The 25,554-nt window shown below is 37.2% G+C and overlaps 1 protein-coding gene across 2 annotated transcripts in view; it reads left to right on the top strand.

Annotated features, from left to right (window-relative positions):
- FBXO11 (F-box protein 11) overlaps window positions 1-25,554 on the top strand; it is a 78,464-nt gene that overhangs the window by 33,369 nt on the left and 19,541 nt on the right. The window contains exons 2-10 of one of the 2 annotated variants that reach the window (XM_074897388.1): window positions 5,033-5,160; window positions 5,280-5,361; window positions 11,900-12,041; window positions 13,401-13,530; window positions 14,621-14,704; window positions 14,787-14,919; window positions 19,994-20,100; window positions 20,195-20,306; window positions 25,399-25,505. In XM_074897388.1, the coding sequence (XP_074753489.1) occupies window positions 5,033-5,160; window positions 5,280-5,361; window positions 11,900-12,041; window positions 13,401-13,530; window positions 14,621-14,704; window positions 14,787-14,919; window positions 19,994-20,100; window positions 20,195-20,306; window positions 25,399-25,505 (1,025 nt within the window). Of the gene's footprint in view, window positions 1-5,032; window positions 5,161-5,279; window positions 5,362-11,896; window positions 12,042-13,400; window positions 13,531-14,620; window positions 14,705-14,786; window positions 14,920-19,993; window positions 20,101-20,194; window positions 20,307-25,398; window positions 25,506-25,554 lie in introns of both variants that reach the window. The other variant, XM_074897387.1, reaches the window with a different exon arrangement.

Genomic DNA, 25,554 nt, shown 5'->3' with positions numbered 1-25,554 from the left:
GCCTTACCCATGTTTTGCCAAATATATGGCAAGATTTGCTCTCCCTAAAGCAACTGAGATGTTTCAGTTCACAGTTGAATTTCTCAGATTTTCTTCTGAGGATGGACAGTGTTAAGATTGGTTTTTTTGGTCTTAGTAGTTTATTATTTCATTACAGAATTGCACCAGTTCTACTTAGGACACTGTATAATGAACTCTTGTTAGTGTTGAAATCTGTTTGATAGGCAAGATGAATCATCGCTTCATTCAAATAGGTTCAGTATGGGTTCACTTTATTTTTCAGAGGTGTTCTGGGACCTACTCCTGACTTGATATGGATTCCTCTATTTTAAAACTGGTTGGTTATGTTTCTCACCATTTTTATCCCCCAGTCTACAGGAACAATTTCATTGCTGTTCTTTTTGGGAATACCTGCCACCCCCAGCGTTTTACCTCTTGACTACAAATACTTTGTTTTGCTTTGTTCCCCCCACCCTGTTTTGGGAAGATACAGAAAAAATGGCACAAAGTGAAATTGCAGTGTTACACTAATCTGCAGGATTTAATAACTTAGTTTTATGAACTTCCTCCCTTGAAACACCTACCCTTTTTTTTTTTTTTTTCTGGTAAGAGTCTATTCTGGGGGTTTAAATTCTTCTTTAAAGCTTTTATCAGCTTTATTGTCTTCATAACAGTTCTTAAATTATTTAAGATGACTCTTGGAAATACTATCTGCACACATGTAAGGTAGAAGTGAAACCACATGCACATCTTTTTGTAAAGATGATGCAGGCACAATAAACCTTCTCTAGAAGTGATCTGTAGTGTTGTGGGGTTTTTTAAATAAACTATTTTGTCAGTCCTTTGGCATTGTAAGTTATAGAAAAGTGACATCATAAAACCAAAAAAGTTAACTGTGTACTCTTTACTGTACACACTTCTCTAGTACTCATGGAAATGCAAAACAGTCTTGATTGATTGTAGCAGTTGACAGAGTGGCAGATGAATTTTATTTTTTGTTCTCTCCTGGAGGTATTTGTGTTTACTGGTCTTATGTGGGTGTTAAAGCTTGTAGTGTTATGGTTCAGGTTTCATGGGCTGTTTTGAACAATCAGATAAGATACTTCTTAATTTAAATTTAGATTTTGACCAGTCAGTGTCACTAAGCTTTTAATTTTTAATAAACATTATTTTATTTGAAATTATTTATCTTGCTATACAATATAATAGGTATAAAATATTCAGGTAAATATATCTCTTAAAAATGGCAGATATATTGAATTGGTTAAAACTGTGACAGCAACTGGCAGTCATTTCAGCAGGTGTTTGTATGAGGATATTAACGTTACACACAGTCCCCACATTTGTTTATTGACTTTCATACTTCTCCCATCAACAAATGCAATTATAATGCCTGTTATGTTATTAGATGCAGTAACTGATAATGTTAGGCTTTAAAATAGGGTTTTTCAAAATATTTTGAAGATACTGAGGTTCTGTATTTTAAAACTTTTTTATTTTTTTCTGCTTTAAAGCAGGCATGTGTCTGTCATGTGAGTGTATTTTAGGGGAGGATTTTCAAAATACAGTTCTTGAAGTTCTGTCTGGATTATGAGTGGTGTCATGTTGCTTGCTCAAGGAAGGGTAATGTGCAGTCTTCAGGAAATACTAGTTTCTGAGAAGTATTTATCTGAAAGGTACCACTGTAGCTGGTTTACTCTATTCAAGCTTACAGTGGAGCATTTGGAAGGCTAAAAACAAGCACTGAGGCTACTTCTGTAATAGATCACTTAAGACTTTCAGGTTTCCTGACAGATTTCACTTGACAGTAACTACACAGGCCATGTTTGGAAAAATATTGTTATTGTTCCAGAAATGTTAGAAATCTGTGCAGAAGCTGGTCATCCCCTCAGAAGTGTGAGAGAAGTCATCTAACTCACCTGACTCTCCTTGTCCTGTAGTCAGCAAATTACCTGTGCGCAATTAGCAGGTTCAGGGCAGGGCCGGGCTGGAGGCTCTTGGCTCCTGAAGCACTCTCCTCCCTGTGAGCTGCTCTCACAGTACCTGAGCTGTTGTCATGATTTGTTCCATGTGTATGGCCTCATGGACTGGTGCCTCCAGGCAGGCATGTGCTCTGGGCACCCTTCTGCTTCCCACTTGCTGCGTGGATTTGTGCTTCCCCTGGTGCCTATCTCTTATCTTACTTGCCACTTGGATGGGGGGAGAAAAAAAAAAATATTTAATTCTGCTGATACCTGCTGTGAATCTGAGTGAATGTGTGCATATCCCCTAATGTCATCTGCTGGAAAAGTGATCGACGAGCGGGACTCTTGCCATCCTCCTAAGTCCACTGCAACAAAATTAATACATTTCTTTTCTGCTTAGCCAGTCCTTCAGTGCTTCAGCCAAACTGACCTTTTACACAATTTTCCCCCACAGGCTTCTGCCTTCTCCTTCCAGCAGTAGTATGTTTTGTCCTTAGTGGCCTACATGGGCTTACTTCTAAGGACCTGGCTGGGGTTTGTCTATGTCCTTTTCGTCACCTGCCGAGGGATCAAAAGTCTGTGCTTTGGTTTTTATCTTTCTTTTTTCCTGTCGTCTTTGCTTATTATGCTTTTGCATGTGGCAGTTTTGAACTATTGTACTGACCAGAGCAGGGGAAAAAAACCTGGTCCTTCTGACAGTTATTTTGTGTCTTCAATGCAAAATAAGGGAACAGGCTTAAGACAAGACACTTAAAATACCTGAGTAGCATGCTTCTGAGTGATATTAGCAACAGAAGTTATAATTAATGTATCAGATCTTAAATAGAAATAAGGGGTGAAAGGTAGATACATGCTGCAGCATTTTTTGAGTCCATTTGGGTGTTTTGCTATTAGAGTGCCCTGCTGCTTGCTGCTGGTGGCTGCCTGAACTCCTGGCCGGGCCCGCCTCAGACCCACAGCTCCTCTTCTGCCCTGGCCTGTGAGGGAAGGCTCAAGACTCTACTCTGGCAGCTTCCCTCTTCCACCTGCTGGTATCTTGTTAAATTGGTAGGGTATTTTCTGATCAGAGATGAAAAGAAACAGGTACAGTTAGGTGACTGAATGAATAGTGAGGATGCAGTGTGTCTGCTCTGGGGTCAGCAACCTCCCACAGGTGTGGGATGCCAACAACTGGCCAGACAGACCCTCCTTCATGGGAAAATGCATTGGAGTTCATCTGTCAGTGTCCTTCAGGTTTTTTTTTGCATAATGCATAAATACTTAGTTTTCATAGGTACAGAAGTGGTGCCCAGATGCTAGTGAGGTATGTGTCATGTAAGTAGCAGACAGGGAGAGAGAAAGCTAGCTTCTAGCTCTGTTTTAAAAAGGGGTGAGTTTTTTGGTAGAAGTTTCACAGTTCACTTCTGTCCTTAACCTGTGCTGTTGCTGCAGAAGGGGTGGTGGTTCTTCCCAGTCATGTGGTCATGTCCCCTACTAGTGGCTGTGCTGAGCTGGACCAGCTGCTGGACTGGCCAACAGCTAATCATGGAGGTTGTTCTTGTAGGGTTACTTTTCAGGTGGATAAAGGAGCTGATGGCACTCTCCTTGATTGCCCTGAGCTGAGTGGGTGAAGTTGCATACATACCACCAGCTACCTTCATCTTTTTACTAGCTTCTGTCCTCTATTTAGATGTCCTGGCAGTGTTGTGATCAGTTTGATATATGGTGAAGCTTGCAATTTATAAAATTCTGCTAAGGTAGAGGAAAAATTGGGACCAGAAAAGAGCAGGAGGACACTGAAATAGCTGTTTCTTCAGAATTTTGTTGGTTAGCTATTACTGATGTAGCAGCTTGGGCTATGATGGCATGCATAATCCTATATAAATGCAGTGTTTTGTAATTTATGTCAAAATCAAACAAAAAAACCCTTTAGGAGAATCATGAGACTAAGATCTTGAAATGTAATGGAATCTTTAGAACTTTAAAAATAGCTGTGTTTGTGTGTTTTAATATTTGAAGGGTAGGGGGTTTATGGCAGTGGTTTTGTTTCATGGTTTGGTGTTTTTATTTTTTAATTTTTTTTTTTTTACATTGGTCTCTCTTTACCCTAATATATTCAGGAAAGCTGCTTATTCTCTACAGTATTGCTTTTCTGGCTATCACTTGTACATCATGCTTTACTTGGTTTAAAAATGAAAAAGCAATTAAAATGAAAAGGAAATCCAAAATTTATTTTCTCAGTTAAGCATCTGTAAAAAGAATACCTTTTACTTAAGTGGAGCTGGGCTTTATTTTCTAGATGGCTTTTGTTCTGGCCTTTTTAAAAATTCTTCAAACTTTATTCTGTGATGCTAGTTGTAGGGCTTGCAGTGATAAGTAATTATTCCTTGCTTATTTCAAGTACGTTCCATAAATATATGAACATGGAAAATTGAAACTAATGAATCAAAAAGTTCTAAAACTATACTCATCACATTTTCTGTACTCTTTTTTTTTTTAAAGGGCAGGGAGAGAATATACTCTTTTTAAAGTATCACTTAAGCAAACAAAATGTATGTATTTAAAGCTACCTCCATTTTACAGAAGGATTTGTGTGCTGGCCTGGGCTATTCCTGAAATGTTTGGGGAAAATTCTGCCATGAGTTTTGTACTAAATATCATGTTTACTAAAGGATTTCTTGATAACATCAGGTTAATAATTGAAACTCTGGTGTTCCTCCTTATGCCAGTAGTGTTGGGTGAAAAAATTGAGGTAATGAGATGATGGAAATAGCACAGTGAATTATACAGTTGCAGAGAAACCAAAAGCCTAGTGTTTTGGGTTTTGTTTGGGTTTTTTAAGCAGCTTTCGGTATAACTGCTGGGTACATATGGAGAACGTAAGTTAATTCATGTGTACTTTCTCACGTAGTTTTTATGTATTCTGTGTATATTCTGATTTTTTCACTAAAAGTTTTCTGTGCTCTAGCGTTTCCTCCCCACCGTCCTGACTAGATGTACTTCTCCGAAAATTTCTGTACCATTTTTCTGGTATAAAACAAAACTACAGTTCTAATTAGCAAATTTCCTTTTCTTTTTTTTGTTGACAGATGATGATGTACCTGCAGATATGGTTGCAGAAGAATCAGGTCCTGGTGCACAAAATAGTCCATACCAACTTCGCAGAAAAACTCTTCTACCTAAAAGAACAGCTTGCCCTACAAAGAGCAGCATGGAGGTAACTTTTGTTTGTTTTTAATTGTAAAATAAATTTTACTGTGTCAAGAATAGGAAGCTAATTAGTATTTTTCATAAGTTACCTAATGACTGAACTACTTCATATTTATTTCATTAAAGGGTGCCTCCACTTCAGCTACTGAAAACTTTGGTCACCGAGCTAAACGTGCTAGAGTATCTGGAAAATCCCAGGATTTATCAGGTACTAACTTTTTTTGTACAAAAAAGAGCGTGGGGGAGTAGTAGTTGAGACATTTTGATCTCACACCCACACGCCACCCCCTATCTTATTTTTCCTGTCCTCGAACTAAGAAACAGCATTGAAAGAACTACAAACTTGTTCTGAACTTCAGATTTTGGAAGCATGATTTTAATCTGATCCTTCGATCTGCCTGTGTCACTGCAGGCATGTTGGTTTAGTTATTTGTTGTTGGTTTTTGTTTGTGTGTTTTACTCTCCTTCGAGTGCTGTGTAGTTGTATCCAAGCCACTGTTAGAAGCAGTAATGCTGCAATGGTGAGCACTCTGACTAGGCTTATTTACCACTTCTCATATTGATGTACTGTTCCAGTGTAGTTTTTAGAGATGGTTTTGGTGTATCATTATAGCACCTCATTTTGGAGAGAGGAAGAGAGTTTGTGTGTACTTATAAATAAAAATAATAGATGTACATACATGTATGTGGTATATGTGCATATTTCACACACACAATATATGTACATGGTATAATAAACATACATGCAATACACTTATTATATTGTATGTATATATGCTTGTTTATTTGTGCACACATATGCATTTTATATAGGCATACATATCCTACTTTTAGAAAAAAGAACATCACTTTTCAGTCTCTCTGCTTCTACCCATTTTTGTTTCCTGACACACTCTTTAGTTCCAGGAGATCTGCTGTCACTTTTCCCTGGAAAATCAACACCAGTGCTTGCCAGCTCCCATTGATGTGGTTTCTGATGCTTTTCTTGGTTTTTTTTTTTTTTTTTTTAGTCCATGTATCCCTTAACATTGTGAATTAAAACTGAGCAGCTGGCACGAGGCTTTGGTCCATTTTCATTGCTTCTGTTGAAATCTGCTCTTTTTGGCTTCTCACCTTCTCCATAGTGTAGATTTTCTTTCAAGTCCTCCATCTTTTATCCTCTTTTTTATTCTCTTTCTCTGCCCCCCCCCCCCCCTTGATTAACTCTTTTAATTTCAGCAACTGTTTAAGAATTGTTTTAACCCCAGATTTATATCACTGAAATAGCCAGAACCAACTGAACATCAATCTGTGTCATTCTGCTTCCAGTTTCATTTCCTGATTTGATATCTGAAGCCTTATGCAAAGTCGTTTTGTCATAGAGTTGGTTTCTTTTGGCAGTTCTTAGTTTTTCTTCAAGGTCACTCACTTCTGATATGTTCTTCATTATGCTTTTACTCACCTCCTTGCTTTAGTATGTAACTGGAGTCCTGTGGTACAAATTACAGCATGAATGACACTAATTTTCAAAGGAATGCTCTGCACTTTTGCTGTGCATTCCTTTTGTTACATTCTTGAGCTCATGTGGGGAAAGTACGGGGATTGTGGAGGCTTCTCCAGCGTGGAATTACCAGAGGAATTCTAAACAATGATTTTACAATTGTACTTTTTAAGATTGTATTCAAACTAGTTGCAGTCTAACAAGGGAGTGTCCTTCTCAACCCATTTTCTATTTATCTCTTTCCCAGTGTGGATGATGATTATTTTTTATTTTTCCCATTAAGTTTTTGAGATATTCCTCTAAATTTGCGCAAGTATTGATTGCGGTGAGATTCCTCCACCCCCTCCCCTGTTTTTTGTTAGCATAGATAATGATAGCTGTTCTGACTGAGTTGTAAGCATGAGACTTTTCTGGATGGTCATCAGTGGCGATTGCCTATTGTCATTTGGAACATACAGCTGTTTATTTTAGAACTGTAGGTGAAGGTGTGGGACTAGAAACACAGGTAAATGTCTTGGTGGAGAACCATTCCTTCTTGTATGCCCTCTGAGCTGAGGGAAATCTGGCAGAGATAAAAGGAGAAATACCAGTCAATTAGAGTTTCCAACTGGAATAGAGCCAGTAGTTGGAAAACCAGAAGAATATTTCTTATTTTAATACTGATTTCAGAATTAGTGCTGCTGAGAGAGAGTTGCTATTTCAAAATGTAACAGGAAAAAAAAAAATCACTCAGATACTGGCAAGAAGAACACATTAAGATTTTGAAATATTGACATGTATGTTTCTGTTGCTTGCAACCCTGTCCTCCAAGTGGTCTCTGCAGTAGACAATGAGTTCTTCAATCCTGAGACAGAAAGATTCATGAATATACAAGAATCTTGAGAAAACAACACATTATAGAAAATAAATAATTTTTCATTTAAACTCTTAAGTAGAATACAAAAAATGAAGTAACCAAAAATTAAGATGATAAAAAGGTATGATGGAGCTGTGCAGTTTACATCACAAATGACTGGTGAACCTATAAATTCAGCATTTGCTTGTCATCTGTCAAACATCTACAGCATTTAGATTTTACTGATACAAAATATTTTGATCATATGCTAGTACGCTATTTCTTGATTTTTCAGAAACATTTAAATTCAGTATATTCTGAATGTTTCCTTATGTACCTCAACTGTAAATGTATGCTTCCATTTACTGGGATCTTTCATGGTCTTCAGTACCAGTTATCTTGTCATGTCTCTTTAATCCAGGGTTTTAATAATCTGTCATACTCTTCCTTTTTTGTTCATTACTGCATAGGTTTTTCTTCTCTTGCTTTAAGATAACTGCATTTGCATATCTGTTTTATACTGGGCAGTTCTTGCTGATTTCTAACCATCTTTGGAAGACTTAAGAGACAAGTAATTTTTTCACCAAACTACAGAGTTGCAGTAGATACTGAGACTCTAGGTTACTGGATATCTCCTTGATTGTTCTGTACATTAGGTTCACACACAGCTCATAGTTCACATAACTTACTGCCTTTTAAAATTTATTTCTGGCTTTTCCTATTGATTTATAAGATATTTTTCCAAGAACACTGCATGCTATGTTTTCTATCATATTTCTACTTCTTAATAAGAAAATATTTTTACTAAATGCCTCCTTATGGAACAAAAGCTATTTTCTCCACTAAAATGGACAAAAAAGGTATCCATGCAAGACATAATTTACAATTCTGGATTCGTGGGATGGCATTCTTGGGCTTTGTACAAAGAAGGTAATTCACTTTCAGGCAGCTTTCCCTGCCCTTTTGTTTTGGTATTACTGTACCAGTTTCTGTCTTCTAAATGATCAAAACTGAAACTGAATTAGCTTCACACATATCCTGTGGAAACAGAATGACATAACCAGCTGTGTTTCTAATTTTCAGTTGTCTAGTATATTAACACTTTATTAAAATCATAAATAGTTCAACTGTCAACTTATGTTAGGGCAAAGAGAAATTGGTGGTGACCTCTTGCACTTTGTTTTTATTTTTACTCTTGTCTATTTTTAACACTATTTGGAAAACTGTCCTGGTGTTTTTTATTATTAGTATGCATTTCATGCTTAACCCTCACTCTGTCAATAGGCATAAAACTGTCAGGAGTAGCAGCACACAAATGTTTCTGATTTGGTGGCCATACAAACCTTTAAAACTGTTGTGGCTTATTTTTGTACACTAGGAGGGAGAACATATTGAATGCATCTTTGCTTTGACAGATTACTAAAAGATACTGAAAATTTGAAGTGTGACTTTATAGAACTAAAGCATGGCCTTCCCTCTTGGACCGAGAGGATATTTAAGTCTTCACATTAAGAAGCAAATTAGCTTTTTCAAATTATACTGAAGAATTCTACGTAGTAATCACTATATTGGTGATTTGAGTGGAGAAATTTTAAATCCACCCCTTCTTAATTGAGCAGAAGGTCAATTTAAATTGAATTTCTCACTTCTACAGGATTTTGAATAAAAGATGGTCAGTATAGCAAACACCTGTAAAATCATCGTCATTTTGCAAGCAGTCCCTAAACATCCAAGTAAATACAACTTGAAAAATTGCAGGGGATAGTTGTGTGTTTTGTTTTGTTTTTTTTTTATTGCAAGAAGTTTTCTTAAACTTTCAAAGTTGGGCCCTGCTTTTGCAGTAAGGAAATGCATCTGGATTTCAATTTTTGTTTTGTGATAGGGCCTAGGGAGGAAAATAGGAGTAATGGGCAACTGTTGAGCAATGGGAGGCATTACACTAGTGAACTTCACTCTTCAGTAAAAAATTAATCGATGTTCTAACATACATAAAGGAGAAAAAATTCTGCAGGTTGTTTAGGGAAGTAACTGATTGTCCTGGGAGGAAGATCAAATTGTATACCTCAGGGATTTGTGTGTTAAAAGGAGAAGACAAGTCATGGAAGGCTTGTGAGGATTTACTGCCTTGCATTCACAACATGGCATTTCAGCTTGTAAGACAATAGAAGACTGTATCTCCACATCTAACTGGAAAGCTACCAGAAAAAGATTAATTCAGAAGCAGTGTCCAATTATCCTTTAATGCATTTCAAGGGTAACTAGGACTGTAGAACGAATTGCTGCTGCCTGTTTGATACAGGAAAGAACCCTTTTATCTCCAGTGGAAAAGGACCTTTTTAAAAACCAGCATTGATCAGGCATGTAGCATTTTTTGGTGATGCCCAGCTGTGCTCACCTTGTGGACTGCTGGTATATGCTCCCTAAGTGTCTCTTGAGCATAAAGTCTTTCTGGACTACTTGCTTTTTACTAAATGTAAGTTAGTTTTGCTAATTTACCTACTTCACCCTAGCTCATAAGGGGTTTGGTTTGGGTTTTTTTGAACAACAATAACTTTTAAATCTGACATTAATAATACTGCTGCTGAAGGTAACTGTCTTGGCCACCTTCTGGACGTTCATTCCTGTCTCTTTGTGCCCATGCTAACACTTCTGTAGCTTTCAATAAACTACAACAAGGAGCTGATCCATAAAAAAAGTATTATAGTTTGGATGAGGAAAAAGAATTCTAGCTTATTCTGCCCATGACTGGTGCTGTCAACCTAAAGGATATGTTGGGAGCAAATAACTATGAGCATGTGGAATGGTGAGACTCATCCCTTTTGTACAGCATAGATTTTTTTGTTGGATTTAAAGTGGCATGTACCTATAGCTTATTGTCTGTAAGTTGTGTTACTGTTGAGAGCAGCCATCAGTCAACTGGATAAATGCCCTCCTAGCATCTTAGAGAAAATCAGTATTTGTGAAACACCAAGGTGCTGTTTATAGAATGGTGCAACAAGGAACAGGTTCAGGGAAGGTCACTGCAAAGTCAGTAATATTTCAGAATTTCTAACAACTGGTCTAACCACCATGGAAAAAGCTTTAATCAGTTCTCTTATAGTACTCAGGTTCTAGTAATGTGGTCTGTAGACCACAGTTTAGCATCTTCGTGAAAGTCACAGTTCTAGTCCTTACAGTTCATGTCTTCTCTCTCTTCTAGCTGGAAATAATACAGTTATTTGTGCTGTTTTGCCCTGGGAAGCCTTGGGACTTATCTTTTTTTTTTTCATTTTTTTTGTGTGGAATCTTGTATGGAAGCTATTATTCAGAATGTTATTCCCTCAAATTTAGTAGGTCATCTTTCTGAGGCTTACTTTAGTAGTCTTCCTGTAGTAGCCAAAATCACAGTCCTATTGCTCCCTATGTTCAGAGGTTCTAGGAAAATATTAATAATGCAAGGGGCATTACATGGATGTAACTGTATTACGAATGTAGCAGGAGCCTTTAGTGCCTTGCATACAAATCCTTTGAACTTTAGAAGCTGTTCTGTATGGTTTTGCCTGAGAAAGAATCCTAAAGACATAACCAAATAAGTGACCTGTGCAAAAAAAGCTCCCCTGCTGTGAGGATAACTGCCACAGAAGGGTCTCGTGAGAACACAAACTACAGGTGGGGATTTCCTATATGAACTGTCATATGTAGAGTGCGCATGTGCCCGAGAACAGGCATTTAACAAAGTTCGTTTGCATTTCCCCACAATGATACAGGGATTCCACTTTCTCAAACTTCTCAAGGCATACAACATCTTGCAAGGCCAACGCTTCCTCTGGCTTAAATGTTTCATTTTAAAAAAGCATAAACTGGAGTAAGTGGAAGGAGACAACTTTGGAATTATTGCTGGCTCCTGGTTTCCTGCATCCCAGATGTCCTTCTCCCTAATGTGTTCATTGTGAGAGAACAAGGAAGTTTCACTACTAGTTTTTCCAGATAGTGGCTACTTCTGAGTAAATTCTTTCGTGTTTGAAAATGTTTATAGAGATTTTGACTTTGGGGCTGGATGATTCTTATTATATTGATAATGTGGGTTAACTGAACCACAATGAAACTAAAAGCAGTGAGGAGTCAGTGTATCTGGAACATGCACAGTAGCCTACTTAACATCTGCAGTTGTATGCAGATGGATTCCTCCAATAGAAAAGGTGAACTAAAAAGTCTTGAAAGAGGACTGAAGTTTATAACTTCTACCTGACTCAAGAGTCAACCATTTACCTCTTTTTTTTTGCTTTTAGATTTAGCTTAAATGTACTGGGAAAAAAAAAAAAAAAAGCTACTTTGAGATCATTGGCACTTTAAATGGGGACCTTTCAAATGGCAAGTTGTGATCTATTCTGGTCAGAATTTGGGCTGGTCAAATATGTCAATAATCTTATATAGATTACTGTTTAATAGCAGCACCTGCAGAACAGTATCTTCAGGAGAAGCTGCCAGATGAAGTGGTTCTAAAGATCTTCTCCTACCTGCTGGAGCAGGATCTCTGTAGAGCAGCTTGTGTGTGTAAACGCTTCAGTGAGCTGGCTAATGATCCAATTTTGTGGTAAGTGAGAAGCTATTCCTCGTTATCTTGAGATATATTAGATGTGCTGCATGAGATGCCAGTACAATAGAAAAAATTGAAATGTTGGTTGCAATTAGTAGAATTAAAGCCAATTGTATTTTAATGTCTGCTTTACTTAAGCATTGTTACTTATGAATATCTGATTACATGTGTTTAAACAGTAAAACTTTTGATTCTCTAGTAGTGTAGACACTAGTTAAATAATGGCTGTTTTTAAATAAAGAAATCAGTGAGGTATTCCTTTGGTAGCCACTCCTTTCCTTCTTCCCCTCTTTAACCTTTTTCAGACTTCTGTTGGGATTGTGTTAATTGACGCAAAAGAAACGACACATTTCCTAATGTTAGATGCAAGTTTTGTCTAGTGTTACTTAAATTGTTGTTGTTGTTTTGTTTGATTTTTTTTGTTTGTTTGTTTGTTTGTTTTGTTTAATGTTTGGATACTCAGGCTGTTTTCCCCTGTATGAATCCACCCCACTCCCGGGTTATTGAGAGCTTGGAAAACTGGGATCTAAATTTTGTAGTTTTTTTATAAGGGGAAAAATAACGTGTTTCTTAAGATTGTTTTTTTAAAAATAAAGATTAAGACTAAAAGAAAAAGAATAAAAATTTAGTATAACATCACAAAAATGCACCTTTTTTTTTTTTTCCTTCCTGCAGTCCTAAAGACAGTTTTGGGGATGTCTTATCATATGAATTACAACTTCTGAGATTCAGTGGCATTCTCTAAGTCTGGACGTAATATCAACAGGCTCAGACACTGCAATTATTAGTATTCTGGCACTAATCAAAATAATCTAATGTTGTGTGCTTTGTGTGCTATCTTTTTTTTTTTTAAGTCACTGTAATCTGTCTACTGATGAACTCTCTTTGAAATACATTGCATCATTTGTTCTCTGTGAATGTATTCAGCCTTTTTTTTTTTTTTGGCAAGGTGAGGAAGAGGTAGTGGCACACTGTCTTAATTTTTGTTATTCTTACACTACTAGCTTTCAGAAGTGTTAAATCAGTGCTGTAGTTAATATACAATTAGACTCTGATTTCACAAACAGTGTAACTAACTGATTAAATTTCTTCATGGAAATTACATGTTGAGAACTCTTTTGCTTGGATCATGAAACACATGTCAATTTTTCTTAGAAAAACTAGAAGTCAGTCCAACAAAAAAATTGTTTTGGAAGGTTTTAAAGTGATTGGTACTCATCTTGGTCAAATTCACTGTCACAGACTGGCAAATGCTGTTGGAAAACCCCCAGGTTTTAACATTTGGTGTGTTATGTTAAAGTGGAAGAGTAATCAAAAATACATTAATTTTATTTTCTGCTTGACACATCTGCTCAGGAAAAGATTGTATATGGAAGTATTTGAGTACACTCGTCCAATGATGCATCCTGAACCTGGTAAATTTTATCAGATTAATCCAGAAGAATATGAACATCCAAATCCCTGGAAAGAAAGCTTTCAGCAACTGGTAACAGTAGTATTCATTTATATTCCAATTTAAAGATGGCTTATAAAACTAAAAACCCTAACTTCTGAAATGTGGCTGGCAATAGTAATTATTTTGGTTTTAGACTTTTTAAATAAGATGATGGGACTGAGGAGGTGGGGAGAGATCCTTGTATTGTGTTACGCAGTAGGGGGATATCTGAAGTTGTTTTCTGTTTTGAGGCAGACTTTAGGGAGGCATGTCATGGTAAAGTGGAGTACTTGAGTTACATCTCAGGTTTTCCTCATGTTTTGCATCACTTGAAATTCTGTGGAAGAGATTGTCATGGTCTGTAGCTTGCAAATAAACTTGAAATATATTGTTATATATTAAACCAGTGTGCGTGCTGGTTATCAGATTTGTATGCATCTTCCTCTAGTAAACTAAACAGTATATTGATGAAATCACTTGGGCTTAAATAGTGATTTACAGCTGATGTGCCTTGTGTAGCTCGAGGCTACACAAAAGGTGACTTCAAAGTTACCTTTTAAGGCATGGGATTGAACCTTTGATCCAAAGTATCAGAGGTATTGTAAGAATGGCCGGGCATGATATTTGAAAAACATAAGTAAGGGAAGTAAATATCAAGGTAAATGTGTTATACAATGCTGTGTGTAACTGGTTAATGAAATTCTGAAGCTTGAGGACAAATACTAGACCTGGCTTCTTTGTTCAGTACTCAATCAAAAGTGAAGGTATAGGATTCTCCCTTCCTCATCATATAAATGCAGTTTGTTTTGTGGCAAGCTGCCAAAATATCAAAAGATGGAAATATGAACATCCGCTGTGGTATGAATAAGGTACGCAAAGCTTTTCAGTCATTTTAGAGGTTTCTGGCTGTGTAAGTTGGTTAGCCTCTTGGTTTAGTTGATCACTCTTAGGCTCAGACTTTTTTTGGTGCTGCCATTTCAAATTGGGTGCCTAATATGGGAGGTCAGAATACAATAGCTAGTTCCTGGAACAAACTGGTATCAGTAAATGGATTGTTAATTAGGGGATTAGTAGATCGCTTGTCCGTGCCTTCAGATCCACTTACCTGCAAGCTTATCATAAACTATTTTCCTTGTTTCAGTACAAAGGAGCACATGTAAAGCCAGGTTTTGCTGAACACTTCTACAGTAATCCTGCAAGATACAAAGGAAGAGAAAATATGTTGGTATGTTTCTAAAGCAGTTCTTAAGAATATTTATATATCTTCATGTGGATATTTCTCTCTAAACTTGTCCCTTTTTTTCTAGTATTATGATACCATTGAGGATGCTCTTGGTGGAGTTCAGGAAGCTCATTTTGATGGACTTATCTTTGTTCACTCTGGTATATATACTGATGAATGGATATATATAGAATCTCCAATCACCATGATCGGTGCAGGTATTTAAACTGAGAACATCTTTGTGTCAAAGTGTGACTTGTATTAATTACCACCTTAATTACAAAGATATTCTGGTGTATTATATATCCACTATAAATGCCCATCTTTCTTCATCAGCCTAGTAAATATGTATTTTCTGTACAAGTGTCACTAACTAAAAAGTAGATGATGCTTCAGACTGAAGTACCACTGTCTGCTTGTTAGTTCTTGGAATAATTTATTTATCTTTTTATTTCATTAGGAGGAAAATCGTATTTGTCAGAATGTATACTCAGTTACATGACTGCAGTTGAAATTTTCAGGTGGTTCTTATGAAATTTGTTTATATATAACCTACCTCCAGAGTAGAATTCAGCAGTGGGAGCAAACCCAAATTAGTATCTGTCCCATTTTCTTCAGCATTGTAATTCCATCTCAAGGAAGGAAATGAGAGCATCCAGCAGAAAGATTCTGAGATTGGAGTTTTTTTCTCTGTTCATCTCATAACTGTTCCTCTAAAGGAGAACCTTTATGGACAAGGAAATACGACTTTCCAAATAGGAAAGGTTTAGGAAGTTAGTGTAAGAGAATACACCTGACTTCAAACTGTGGTGCTTGTGGAGTTGTTTGCTTTTCCTGTCCCTACTGCGAGCATGTTAATCCCCAGTAGCACAATAGCATGGTAAGAATTTAGACTGTCTTAATGTCTGGTAGAGATCTTGGTTAGGTCTCAGACCTCTTGCTTATGTGATAACCCAGAAGTGAATTGCCTGCTGCTTGCTTTTTCTGAGATACTATCTGTCTGGGTTGGTTTTTTGGTTGGTTGGGGCTTTTTTGGGTGTGGGTTTCTTCTTGTTTGCTTACTTGTTTGTTTGGTTTGGGTTTTCATGGGTTTGTTTTTTGTTTGAGATTTTTGTTGGTTTTTTTGTGGTTTTTTTGTTTGTTTGTTGTTTTAAGTCTCTCTCTCTCTTCAGGTATCTATCTGTTCTGCGTACCAACTGTCGTGTTCTTAAGTGAGCCTATTCTGGCACTTGTTGCCTGGGTTTTGCAGCTGTGGCAGAGAGAATGGTTTTGAGCTATGCAGTCAGATTGTTCCGGTGTTAGTCTTAAACTTGTCCCTGCAGATCTGCAAGATGCAGCTGCATGTTAGTTTCTCAGTTCATGACTACATTTCTGAAGCTAACATCCTGAACATCCCCACTTACAGTCCTTTGGTTTGTGCTGTGGAGAGGTTTTGGAGCATAAACTGGATTCCTTTTGGATGAGACTGAGACATGTTCCTGGAATACTCTTACTGCACTCTAGTAGTCAGTGTACATTGAGTCAGAGGGACCAGGCTAGGACTGGTCCAAAGTCACTGTCTCTTCTACCCGTGTTCTGCAGCACATGTGCTGTGGATGTCTGATCCTCAGCACTACTTCACTCTGTAGTACGACTCCTGTTATGCTGCAGTGCTTGCTACTGCGGCTGTGGCCTTAGACAAATAACAAAATACCCCAGCTTCTGTTTCAGATGGGGGATGACAGTAATAGATGCCAGTACAAATAGGGCAAGTCATATTTGAGAAGTGTTTAAAATCCAGAAGAAATTGGATCAGCACTGTCCTAAGATACAAAATTTCTCAGTTACTTTGTGGAACTTGAAATGACATCTTTGATATCTGGTTAAATTTCTGCATGTTCTCTGGCTCCTTTTAAGTTTTGAAAGGCCGTCTGCTTTCCCTTTCACTGGAATTAACTTTTTCTGAATAACTTAGGTTATCTTAACTGCAGTTCTTTAAAAGCAAGGGATCTGCATTATGTATTTTTGTAACAGAATAGCTGTCTTGGGGAACAAAACCTCCAAGAGAAATCCAGAAATGCTGGATGTATTTATATTTCAGTTTCTGGCACTGCTGACTCTTCACTTCCTCAGACTTTCTCCACTGAATGGTCAGTGACATTGTAGAGGGAGTCAATTTTCATTTGTCTGGAAAAGAAAACAAATTAAAGTGAACCACTAAGCCTTGGAGAACTACCTCTTCTCTGTTCAGTCTGGCATGCTTTTCAGAATGGTAGGATTAAGGCAGCACCAAATCTTTCCACAGTTGTTCTCAGATTTCTTTAATAGTTTCTTCTCGCAACTTCTGAAGAAGCACAACGTTATTAGAAAGGCAGCTTTACGTACCTCAAGCTTTCAGGAAGCTTCTGCTGTTTCATAAGCAAAACAGTCTTACAGAATAATGTCAAGTAATCTGGGTTTGTTGTTCTGTTTAATTTGGGGGTTATTTCTTTCTTTTCTTAATCTTAGGGGAAGAAGGTTTAGAAGGAAGCCTTTTGAGGTATTACTAGTACTGTCATTTATCTGAACCCATAAGTAAGAAACAAGAGTAGAGGTCCTGTAAGGAAATCAATGCATCTGGTTCAGTGGACAGAAATACTTATGAATTTCTTAAAAGAATTCTGTTTTTCCAGGGTTGGGGAGGGCATGTCAGATTACTGCAGGAATACAAGCCTTCCATGGAGTCCTCTTCTGATTCAAGACATGAAGTCTCTTGTCTTAACAGCTGAGTTTCAGCAGTTGTACAGTCATGTGTCCTGATCTCAGAATCTTCACCGAATATGTGGTTTCTGTCTATACTTTAGGAGATAACAGCTTTCATTTTATTCACTTTATTTTCCATTTGACTTAAATAACGTGCGCATAAGTGAAAAAGGGATTTTTCCAAACAAGAAGAAGAAAAAATATTTTAGTAACTTTAAGGGTAGAAAAATCTGAAATGGTAAAGACTGACATAATTAGGTGGGATTTTACTTTTGAGTTCAAGAGAACTTTCATTTACCTGAACTCTTCTTTAAACACCTGTTCTGCATCTTTGAATTGAAAATTGTGTTCTAGACTAGTTTAGAGCTGTGTTCTTTGCTGTAGACTTTACAGACTGCAAGATCTAAAAGAGCCTCTGAATTTTTTGCCTGATATGTTTGAACAGGGTCACAATTATTTCCTGCAGAATGTACTTAATTTTCTATTAATGCACTGAAAAGTGAAATTGTTTTATTCCTTTTGAGGAATAAAACAATTTTGAGGCAACATTCGGTTCATTTTTAATTCTTTAGGCAGTCCCTTTTCATAGGCTTTCTGTTAAATTATTTCTAAATGGTCTCATCTTAGTTCTTAAACTGAGCATGAATTCTGATCCCATGGAACATGACTTCCTTAGAACTTCAGCAAATAGATTTCTTGGGAGCTATGTTTTTCTTGATTACAAAATTAGTGCCCCTTTTTCCTTCCTTACATTGGTTTCTCTCTTCTGAAGTGGTCTAAAACAAAAGCTGAAATGTATTTCAGGTATTGAAGGGTATTTCTCTGAATAATTATTTTGCAAAGATTAAATAGGATGTTGCAGGGAATATCTTTGATGCATTTAGAATGAAACCGGTGCTTGAGCAAGTCCCCTTCCTTCTTCAGCCTTTTCCTGGAGGGGATCTAAATGTAGTGGTCTTACTAATTGGCATGTTCCATAATGGGCATTCTGGGACCTCGCAGACTTAGAGACCTGTGAAGTAACTGATGTGTTGAGATGAAGGAGTTGTCTGTAGAGAGCATCATCCAAGTGCATGGCAAAAACCTCCAAGCACAATTCCACAAATCTCTCTGCTTGTGAGTGTTTCAGAGCACCCAATGTGAAGTGCTATTTTTTCCTTGCCCCCCCTAAGAGGGAACACAATTCTGATATTAATTTATGGCCCTCATTTCCTGTTAAGGGCTCCATTGATTTTTCTGGTTTTGGTTCACCTGCAACACTCTGGTGCCATGCTTTCTCAGATGTTGAACTATACCGTTGTGTTTATGTCAGTGCATTTGCACCATGGTGAGTACGTAGAAATGTTACCAGGGCACAGAAAAATACTTTGCATGACACAAGTCCTCATCAAAGACTCTTTTAGTTGTTATCTGAGTGAACAGTGGTATGATGAAGAGCTAGGCTACCTTAAAATATTTGCAGTTCTGCAGTAATGAAAGCAGAGATCTGGCTTTTAGATAGTGAGAATAAGCTGGATAATGATGTAAATGTTGCTTCATTCTGACTGGCACCTTTCTGCCCGAGTGCTAAAGAACAGGACATACCACTTGTCTGTATTAGTGTCAACAGACAACAGAAAAAGATCTGTGCATGAGAAATGCTATGCATAGGCTCTTCAATAAAATACAGAATTTAGGGCAAATACCTGGTCACATTTGTGTGTCTCAACTTACCTGATAGTAATTGCAAACCATTTCCAATTTATCTGCTATAATATGTGAAACTTACATGTTTACATTCTGTGTATTGAGGAAGGCTTCTTCTGGCTTGCATATTTAATGTGCAGTTTTGAATCAAACTATCTTGCTTGTGAATGAGTATCATTGAATTTATACCAATGTAAGACTGTTGTTAACTTGTGCTCCCTCTGCTGGCTGTTGCCATACCAGTGTAAACAGTCCTTCCTTTGGATTAAGGATAAAGAATGGAGCAGAACCTTGCTGCTAACACAGCAATCAATTTGCGGATTATAGGAACTTGTAAATGAACCGTTTTGAAACCTTCTGTAGTAGTTTCAGAAGTATAGTTCAATCTACTTTTATAACGTTTTCTTCTAAAGAATAATGAAGATATAAATTCAAAACTCAATCTTAGATTTGAGAAGTGTGGAAAGGTCACTCGCAGGTCGTGAGCAGATTACTAAGTAGTCGTTTAAATTACTGATGAAATGTATGTATTTAGCTTTAATAAAAGTGTTTAGAATAACAAAAAAAAATTGTGCTTAGTAACAGAATTAGTGCCTCTAAACTGGTATCCAAACTGTTAATTCAGTTCTTAATAAGTAATAGTCAAAAGCTAGCTCTGTACAAGATGATAAGATTTTTCTTGTGGTACTAGATTATTAAATAAGTGCAAGATTGTCTTGGACCAGATTCTTCACTGTCTTTGAAACTTTAAGATTCTTCTGACAATGAAGACTATTTATATGCCAAGAATAGTGTTCTTTTTCCTTTGTTGCTTTGAAAAGTCTTTTGAGAACTTTTTTTTTTTCAGTGGCATAAACTAAGACTTAATAAATGTCTTCTTCACAGCACCTGGAAAAGTAGCAGATAAAGTTATAATAGAAAACACTAGAGATTCCACCTTCGTTTTTATGGAGGGTTCTGAAGATGCCTATGTTGGATATATGACAATCAGGGTAAGAATCTCAAACTTCATCAGAGCTTTTAATAATTGCATTTTAATGCTTGAGCAATTAAATACTACATTTTTGTGTTGTCTTCCTTTTTCAGTTCAACCCTGATGACAAATCTGCTCAGCACCACAACGCACACCACTGCTTAGAGATTACCGTGAACTGCAGTCCAATTATAGATCACTGTATTATTCGAAGTACTTGTACGGGTTAGTGGGCTTTTTATTGCTCAAAATTAATGCTGTGTTTAAAGTTACTAAACTAACCAGGGCACATGGAAGCAGCACACAGATTGGTTATGATCACTATTGGCATATTTGATTTTTTTTGATGCAAGTGTTAATATGAGTCTGCAAGCCTTACTTGCCTTGAAATGGTGGTATTAGAGTGACTTCTTTGTGTCCAAGACCTTTGTGGTAATGTATACTTAGTCTTCTATTTGAATCAGTTTGGACTCTCTGAGCACTTAGTTTATATAAAACTATCACTTTTCAGGTTTTAAACTTGCCTGGTTTTGATATATATAGTTGTAGCTGGCAGGAGAGGTCATTTGAAGGGGGCACCCATGGGACTTTTACATTAGGTTCATTGTAATATGCAGTATTGGGATTGATGGAATTAAATCAGTCATGAGCTGTAAGTGCTAAGCTAAACTCACTTTCCTGTCAAGTGGAATTGTTTGACGTACTCAAAGTATGAGTTCCAGCTATACAGGCAGAAGAAACGCATAGTGTGGAAAGTCAGACCGATTGCACAATCAGAAATAACAAGGAATTTATACTGCCTGATTTGGGAAACACGGGTAATCTAGATTCAGGAAAGGAAGGGTCAGAGGCAGTGGAAGTGAGAGGCTAAATGGCAGTTCAGTTGTTGGCAGGAAGGCATGACAGTTCATGATCACTAGACACAAGGCATGTCAAGTTTAACATGTTTGAATACAATCAAACATGACCAATGGAGTTTAGAGTGTCAGAAAGAAGAGGTACAGGAGAATTAAGATGAGTCTTTTCATGGAAATGGCAGCATGAACTTTATATACCTAAGTTCAGCTAGTGAAACTGAATGGATCTACACAGCAGGCTGTGCGTAAAGGTTGCTCAGCTCAACATAAAGACAAGAAAACAAGATCTTCAACTAGATAGAAAAACTATACTTTTCTGGTACAAACTATGGAGGAAGGAGTTCTGCAGGGCACTGTAATAAGAATGGTGGAAGGATTTCTTTTCTGTGCCTTGTAGAGGAAGGTACACTCTTTCCTGGAGGTTTCAGGCTATAAAACACTACTTCACTTTCGGTCAAGCCAGCTCTGTGCTCTTCGCATCACCGTCTGTTTTACTGGAGACATATCAGCTAATACGTGGAAGTGTTAAAAGTGAAAAAAGAGGAACAAAGGACAGCTGGCTGCCCTCAGTATCTTTATTTCTTTGTTTAATGCTAAATACTGATTGAAGTATACAAAGAAAATTTGTTCTGGAAGTTCCCATGTACCAAATTGGGGACCCTGGACCACATTCAGCTTGGTCATAGAAGTAGTACAAACAGCTGCATGGCTTCATATTGAAAGATATGTTTATAGATAAGATAGTAGGTCTCGATGTTTTTGTGAAAATTGTTTATTAAAATTAAGCTTTGAAAATATTTTCATGACCATATTTTCATGACCACTTGTCATTATAGAAGACTGTTTCTGAGAATTTTGGACTTTTGCCCTCTTAAGTACTCCGGATATTTGAATGCTTGCTGCATTGAATTGTTGCTTCTCTTTTCCAGAGTTAAAATTTCTGGTCAATTTTGGAGGCTGTGTGTAGGCTGTACTATCATCACTTATTGATTATTAATTTTTATTGACTTACTTATCCTACCAAGCCTTGCTATAACCTACTCAGGAAGTACTGGGGGGGGGGGGGGGTGTTGGTGTGTAAAAAGGGAGGAAAAATGGCAGTTTGCCAGAAAAGACATTTACTGTTTGCAAGCTAATGACATCTCTGAAAAATTGATCCATAAATGTTCAAAATCTCTTTCCTAGGACATGCTTGATACACTTTCTGTAGACCTCCTAATAAAATTAAAGCATATTTCTACATTATGTCATATGTAAAGTTCTAAATGTATGTCACATGTAAAGATGGGAGCTATGTAAGTGTGAGTGGTTTTTAAGCTGGAAGTCTTGCTGCCAGTCCAAAGCATCTTTGAAATGCTTAAAAAAATAAAGTTTAAATGGCAAGATCCTGAGTCTAGAGGTTGTATTGCATCCATTGTAGTGTTAGTCCTCATCTTGATAGATAAGTGGTGGACGGCAATATGCCTTAAGTATCGCTTAAGTGTGCGCAATCATTATATTCTGAGTAAACAAAATAAAGCCTAAACCAGTAATACATGTGCTTGGTACTCTAAAAGGACCAATTTCACACAATCAGTAATGGAAGTCCAGTGAAGTGAGTCAGAACAAGAATTGCTTTCCTTTAAGCAAATGTGATAGGGGTATGCTTTTGGCACATCACACTGGGTTCCCAAAAATCCAGTTTCTTGCTGTCACCAAAACAGGTAGAAGAAAGGGGAGTGAAAGCAATTATGTAATACAAGAAGTGAGAAGTTATTAGCAAATTATATAAATAGGAAACTAGGAATTGCAGGAAAATGTGAGAACCCTGCCCCCCAAAACACAGAAGCCCCAACAAAATATATTCCCCCCCCCCCCCCCCAAGAACATGATACACAAGACAAGATATAACATCTGTCCAGAAGAGACAGTGCTTGTGGCTTAACTTGGGGAACAAAGGAAGGTTTTTAGCAGTGATGCTGATCCATCACAGAATGGAAGAATTTGAATGGCAAAGTGTTGTGTAATTTTTCTTCCATATTTAATGAGAATAGGCAGGAATGATAAATGTGCTCATACCCTAGAGGGATAATGAAATATGTTCCACTCGACAGTAACTGTGGATGAGGTTAAACAGCTGTAAAAATAGACATTCTAAAATCATGCAGGAGTTTGAAAAGAACTGGCCAAGAAATTTTCTGGGCTCCTATTAAGTATCAACAGTAACTTGATACCTGGGTGAGACAGTGTATGTCCCAGGGGACAGGAGGGGGGAGGAGGGTGCCATGAGGAGGCTAAACAGGATGAAGTACGGCAGATAGTACTGCCTATTGATCCTGGGTAGAATAATGAGATACTAAATGTGGGGGTTTATTCAATCAAGAATTTAAAATTTATGATTGAAGCAAATTAATGTGTATTTACAGAAAGCTATAATGGTTGCATCACACTGTTAGCATTTTTGATGACTGACTAAAAGAAGGTAGCAGTCCTGGTATAATTGCACAGACCCTTGAAAAATACTTGACTTCAATGTACAGTGCCTTTAAAACATTAGAGTTTTACAGAATTACCAGAGCACATGTTAAATAGTTGAAAAATAACTTTCAGAGTAATTATAAATGTCTTTTTTTGTGGCTATTTCAAATATGATTTCTTGACTTTAAGCCACTTTATCAATGACTTTCAGAGAAGAAATAAAATGCATATTGATGAGACTTGTAGATGATGAAGACTTACGCTAATATAAGTAACTAGGAAGGTGGGTTGCTGTGCCCTTTTTGAAGGTGGGCTCTCAAACAGCATTCACATTAGTGTGGACAAGTGTGAAATACTACACACAACTCGCACTTGTTCCTAGTTTCAAGTGATAAACCTCTCTCCCAGGCATCTGGATTCCTGGGAAAAGCTTAAAGAGTCATTGGGGGTGAACAGGTAAATGTGAGCCCTTGTGTAGAGTGGCCAGAAGAACTGATGTGATCCTTAGTTATACCTGTGGGGATATTGAGCAGAAGTAGAGACTGTATTATGCCTCTGCTTAGTCCTGCTTCAGAATAAAGTACTCTTTCCTGGTTGGTGTCCATAGCAACCTATTGAAAATTTAGAAACAGTTCCATGAAAAGTCCGAAAAGATAAAGCACAAAAACTCAGTTGTAATGAAAAACATACTGACTGCAATTTGTTACTTTATCAAGGATAAGGATGAAGGGGTAAATTGCTTGCACTAAATATGTGCATGCATTGAGTATGGCATACGCTGGTATAAAGAGAACCAGTAACTGGGTGCTAAAGTTGGAGGGATTCAGATGAGCAATTAAAGTGTAAATTAACAGGGTAACAACTCTGTAACCAGCTAACAAGCTTCATGGTGGTTTTTCAGTTCTTGGAAATACTCAAACCAAAATTAAATGTGTTTCTAAAAGATAGGTGCTGAAGTTCCTTCTACTAGAATTGAAGCAGGAATTAATTCAGGGAATTATTATAGCCTGTATTATTCATAAGGTCAGACTAGACAATCAAAATAAATTTTGGTTTAAATCCTAAAGAAAAGCTCTGTAAATGAGTCTGTGAATTATTAAAGTACAGTCTTTGTCGTACTGTGCTAGGAAGTAATATGAAAACTTACTAATAGAGCATGTACTGGCTTGCTTATTTAGTGATGTTTAATTGCAGGGAATGTGTGTGCTATGTAGACCATATACCCTGAGATGAGATCTTACCTTGCTGAAATCACTGTGTATCTTCTGTTGAATTTTAGTGGCTGCAGAATTTAATGTTTTCGTATTTCATGGAGTTCAGGGAATTGCGCTGATCTGATGACGTCCTGAGCAGTTTGAGTCCTAGTTGCCTGAAAAGAGTTTGTTTTCTGGGTAATGTCATGGTAGCTGAAATCATCCAAGGAGCTGCAGCAAGGAGCTTTGTAATTGAGCTGGGAAGAGACCTGTTGGTTTCTGATGTGTAGTTCTGTACTTCACATTGCTGCTTGTCTCCATCTTTAGTTAGACAGTGTGTCTTTGTGTGCTACAAAATTATGATTTGTTTGGGCTCTTTGAAGTACTGGGTTATGAAAGTTTAAAGGGAAGTAAAATAAGGCAGTAATTAGCATAGAATTTTATTATATTTCTGTTCTCCTTTGTCTGTTGTGAATAGTCCGTATACAGTGGGCCTACCATAGGGAAACAAATGAGTGAGAACTTTCATAAGCATGAATTATTATATAAACTATTGTCTATTCTGGCAATCATATGCAGCTGTGTAACCTTGGTAGAGTGATTGTAAAGCACCTCCTACCTCGTTTTTTTGCCTCTGCAAAATGATGACATTAGTGTTTTTCTGCCTGTGGCTTGCAATGCTTTGGCACTGTGCACGCGGAATCTTTTTAAAATATCAGTTCACACTAACTTTTCTTGCAAAAGCACTGCCAGACTATTTATAAATACACTATGCTTTGAAGCTATGGTAACTGTACTGTTTTCTTCCAGTTGGCTCTGCAGTATGTGTTAGTGGCCAGGGAGCTTGTCCTACTATTAAACACTGTAACATCAGCGACTGTGAAAATGTTGGACTTTATATTACAGACCATGCACAGGTATTTTTTGATATCAATTTCTTTACTGTGATAAAGTTGTTTACTGGTT

Source organism: Athene noctua, chromosome 1, assembly GCF_965140245.1.
Source record: "Athene noctua chromosome 1, bAthNoc1.hap1.1, whole genome shotgun sequence".
Lineage (NCBI taxonomy): Eukaryota > Metazoa > Chordata > Aves > Strigiformes > Strigidae > Athene > Athene noctua.
Note: the sequence above shows the minus strand (reverse complement) of the source record. Positions and strands in the feature narration are given on the sequence as shown.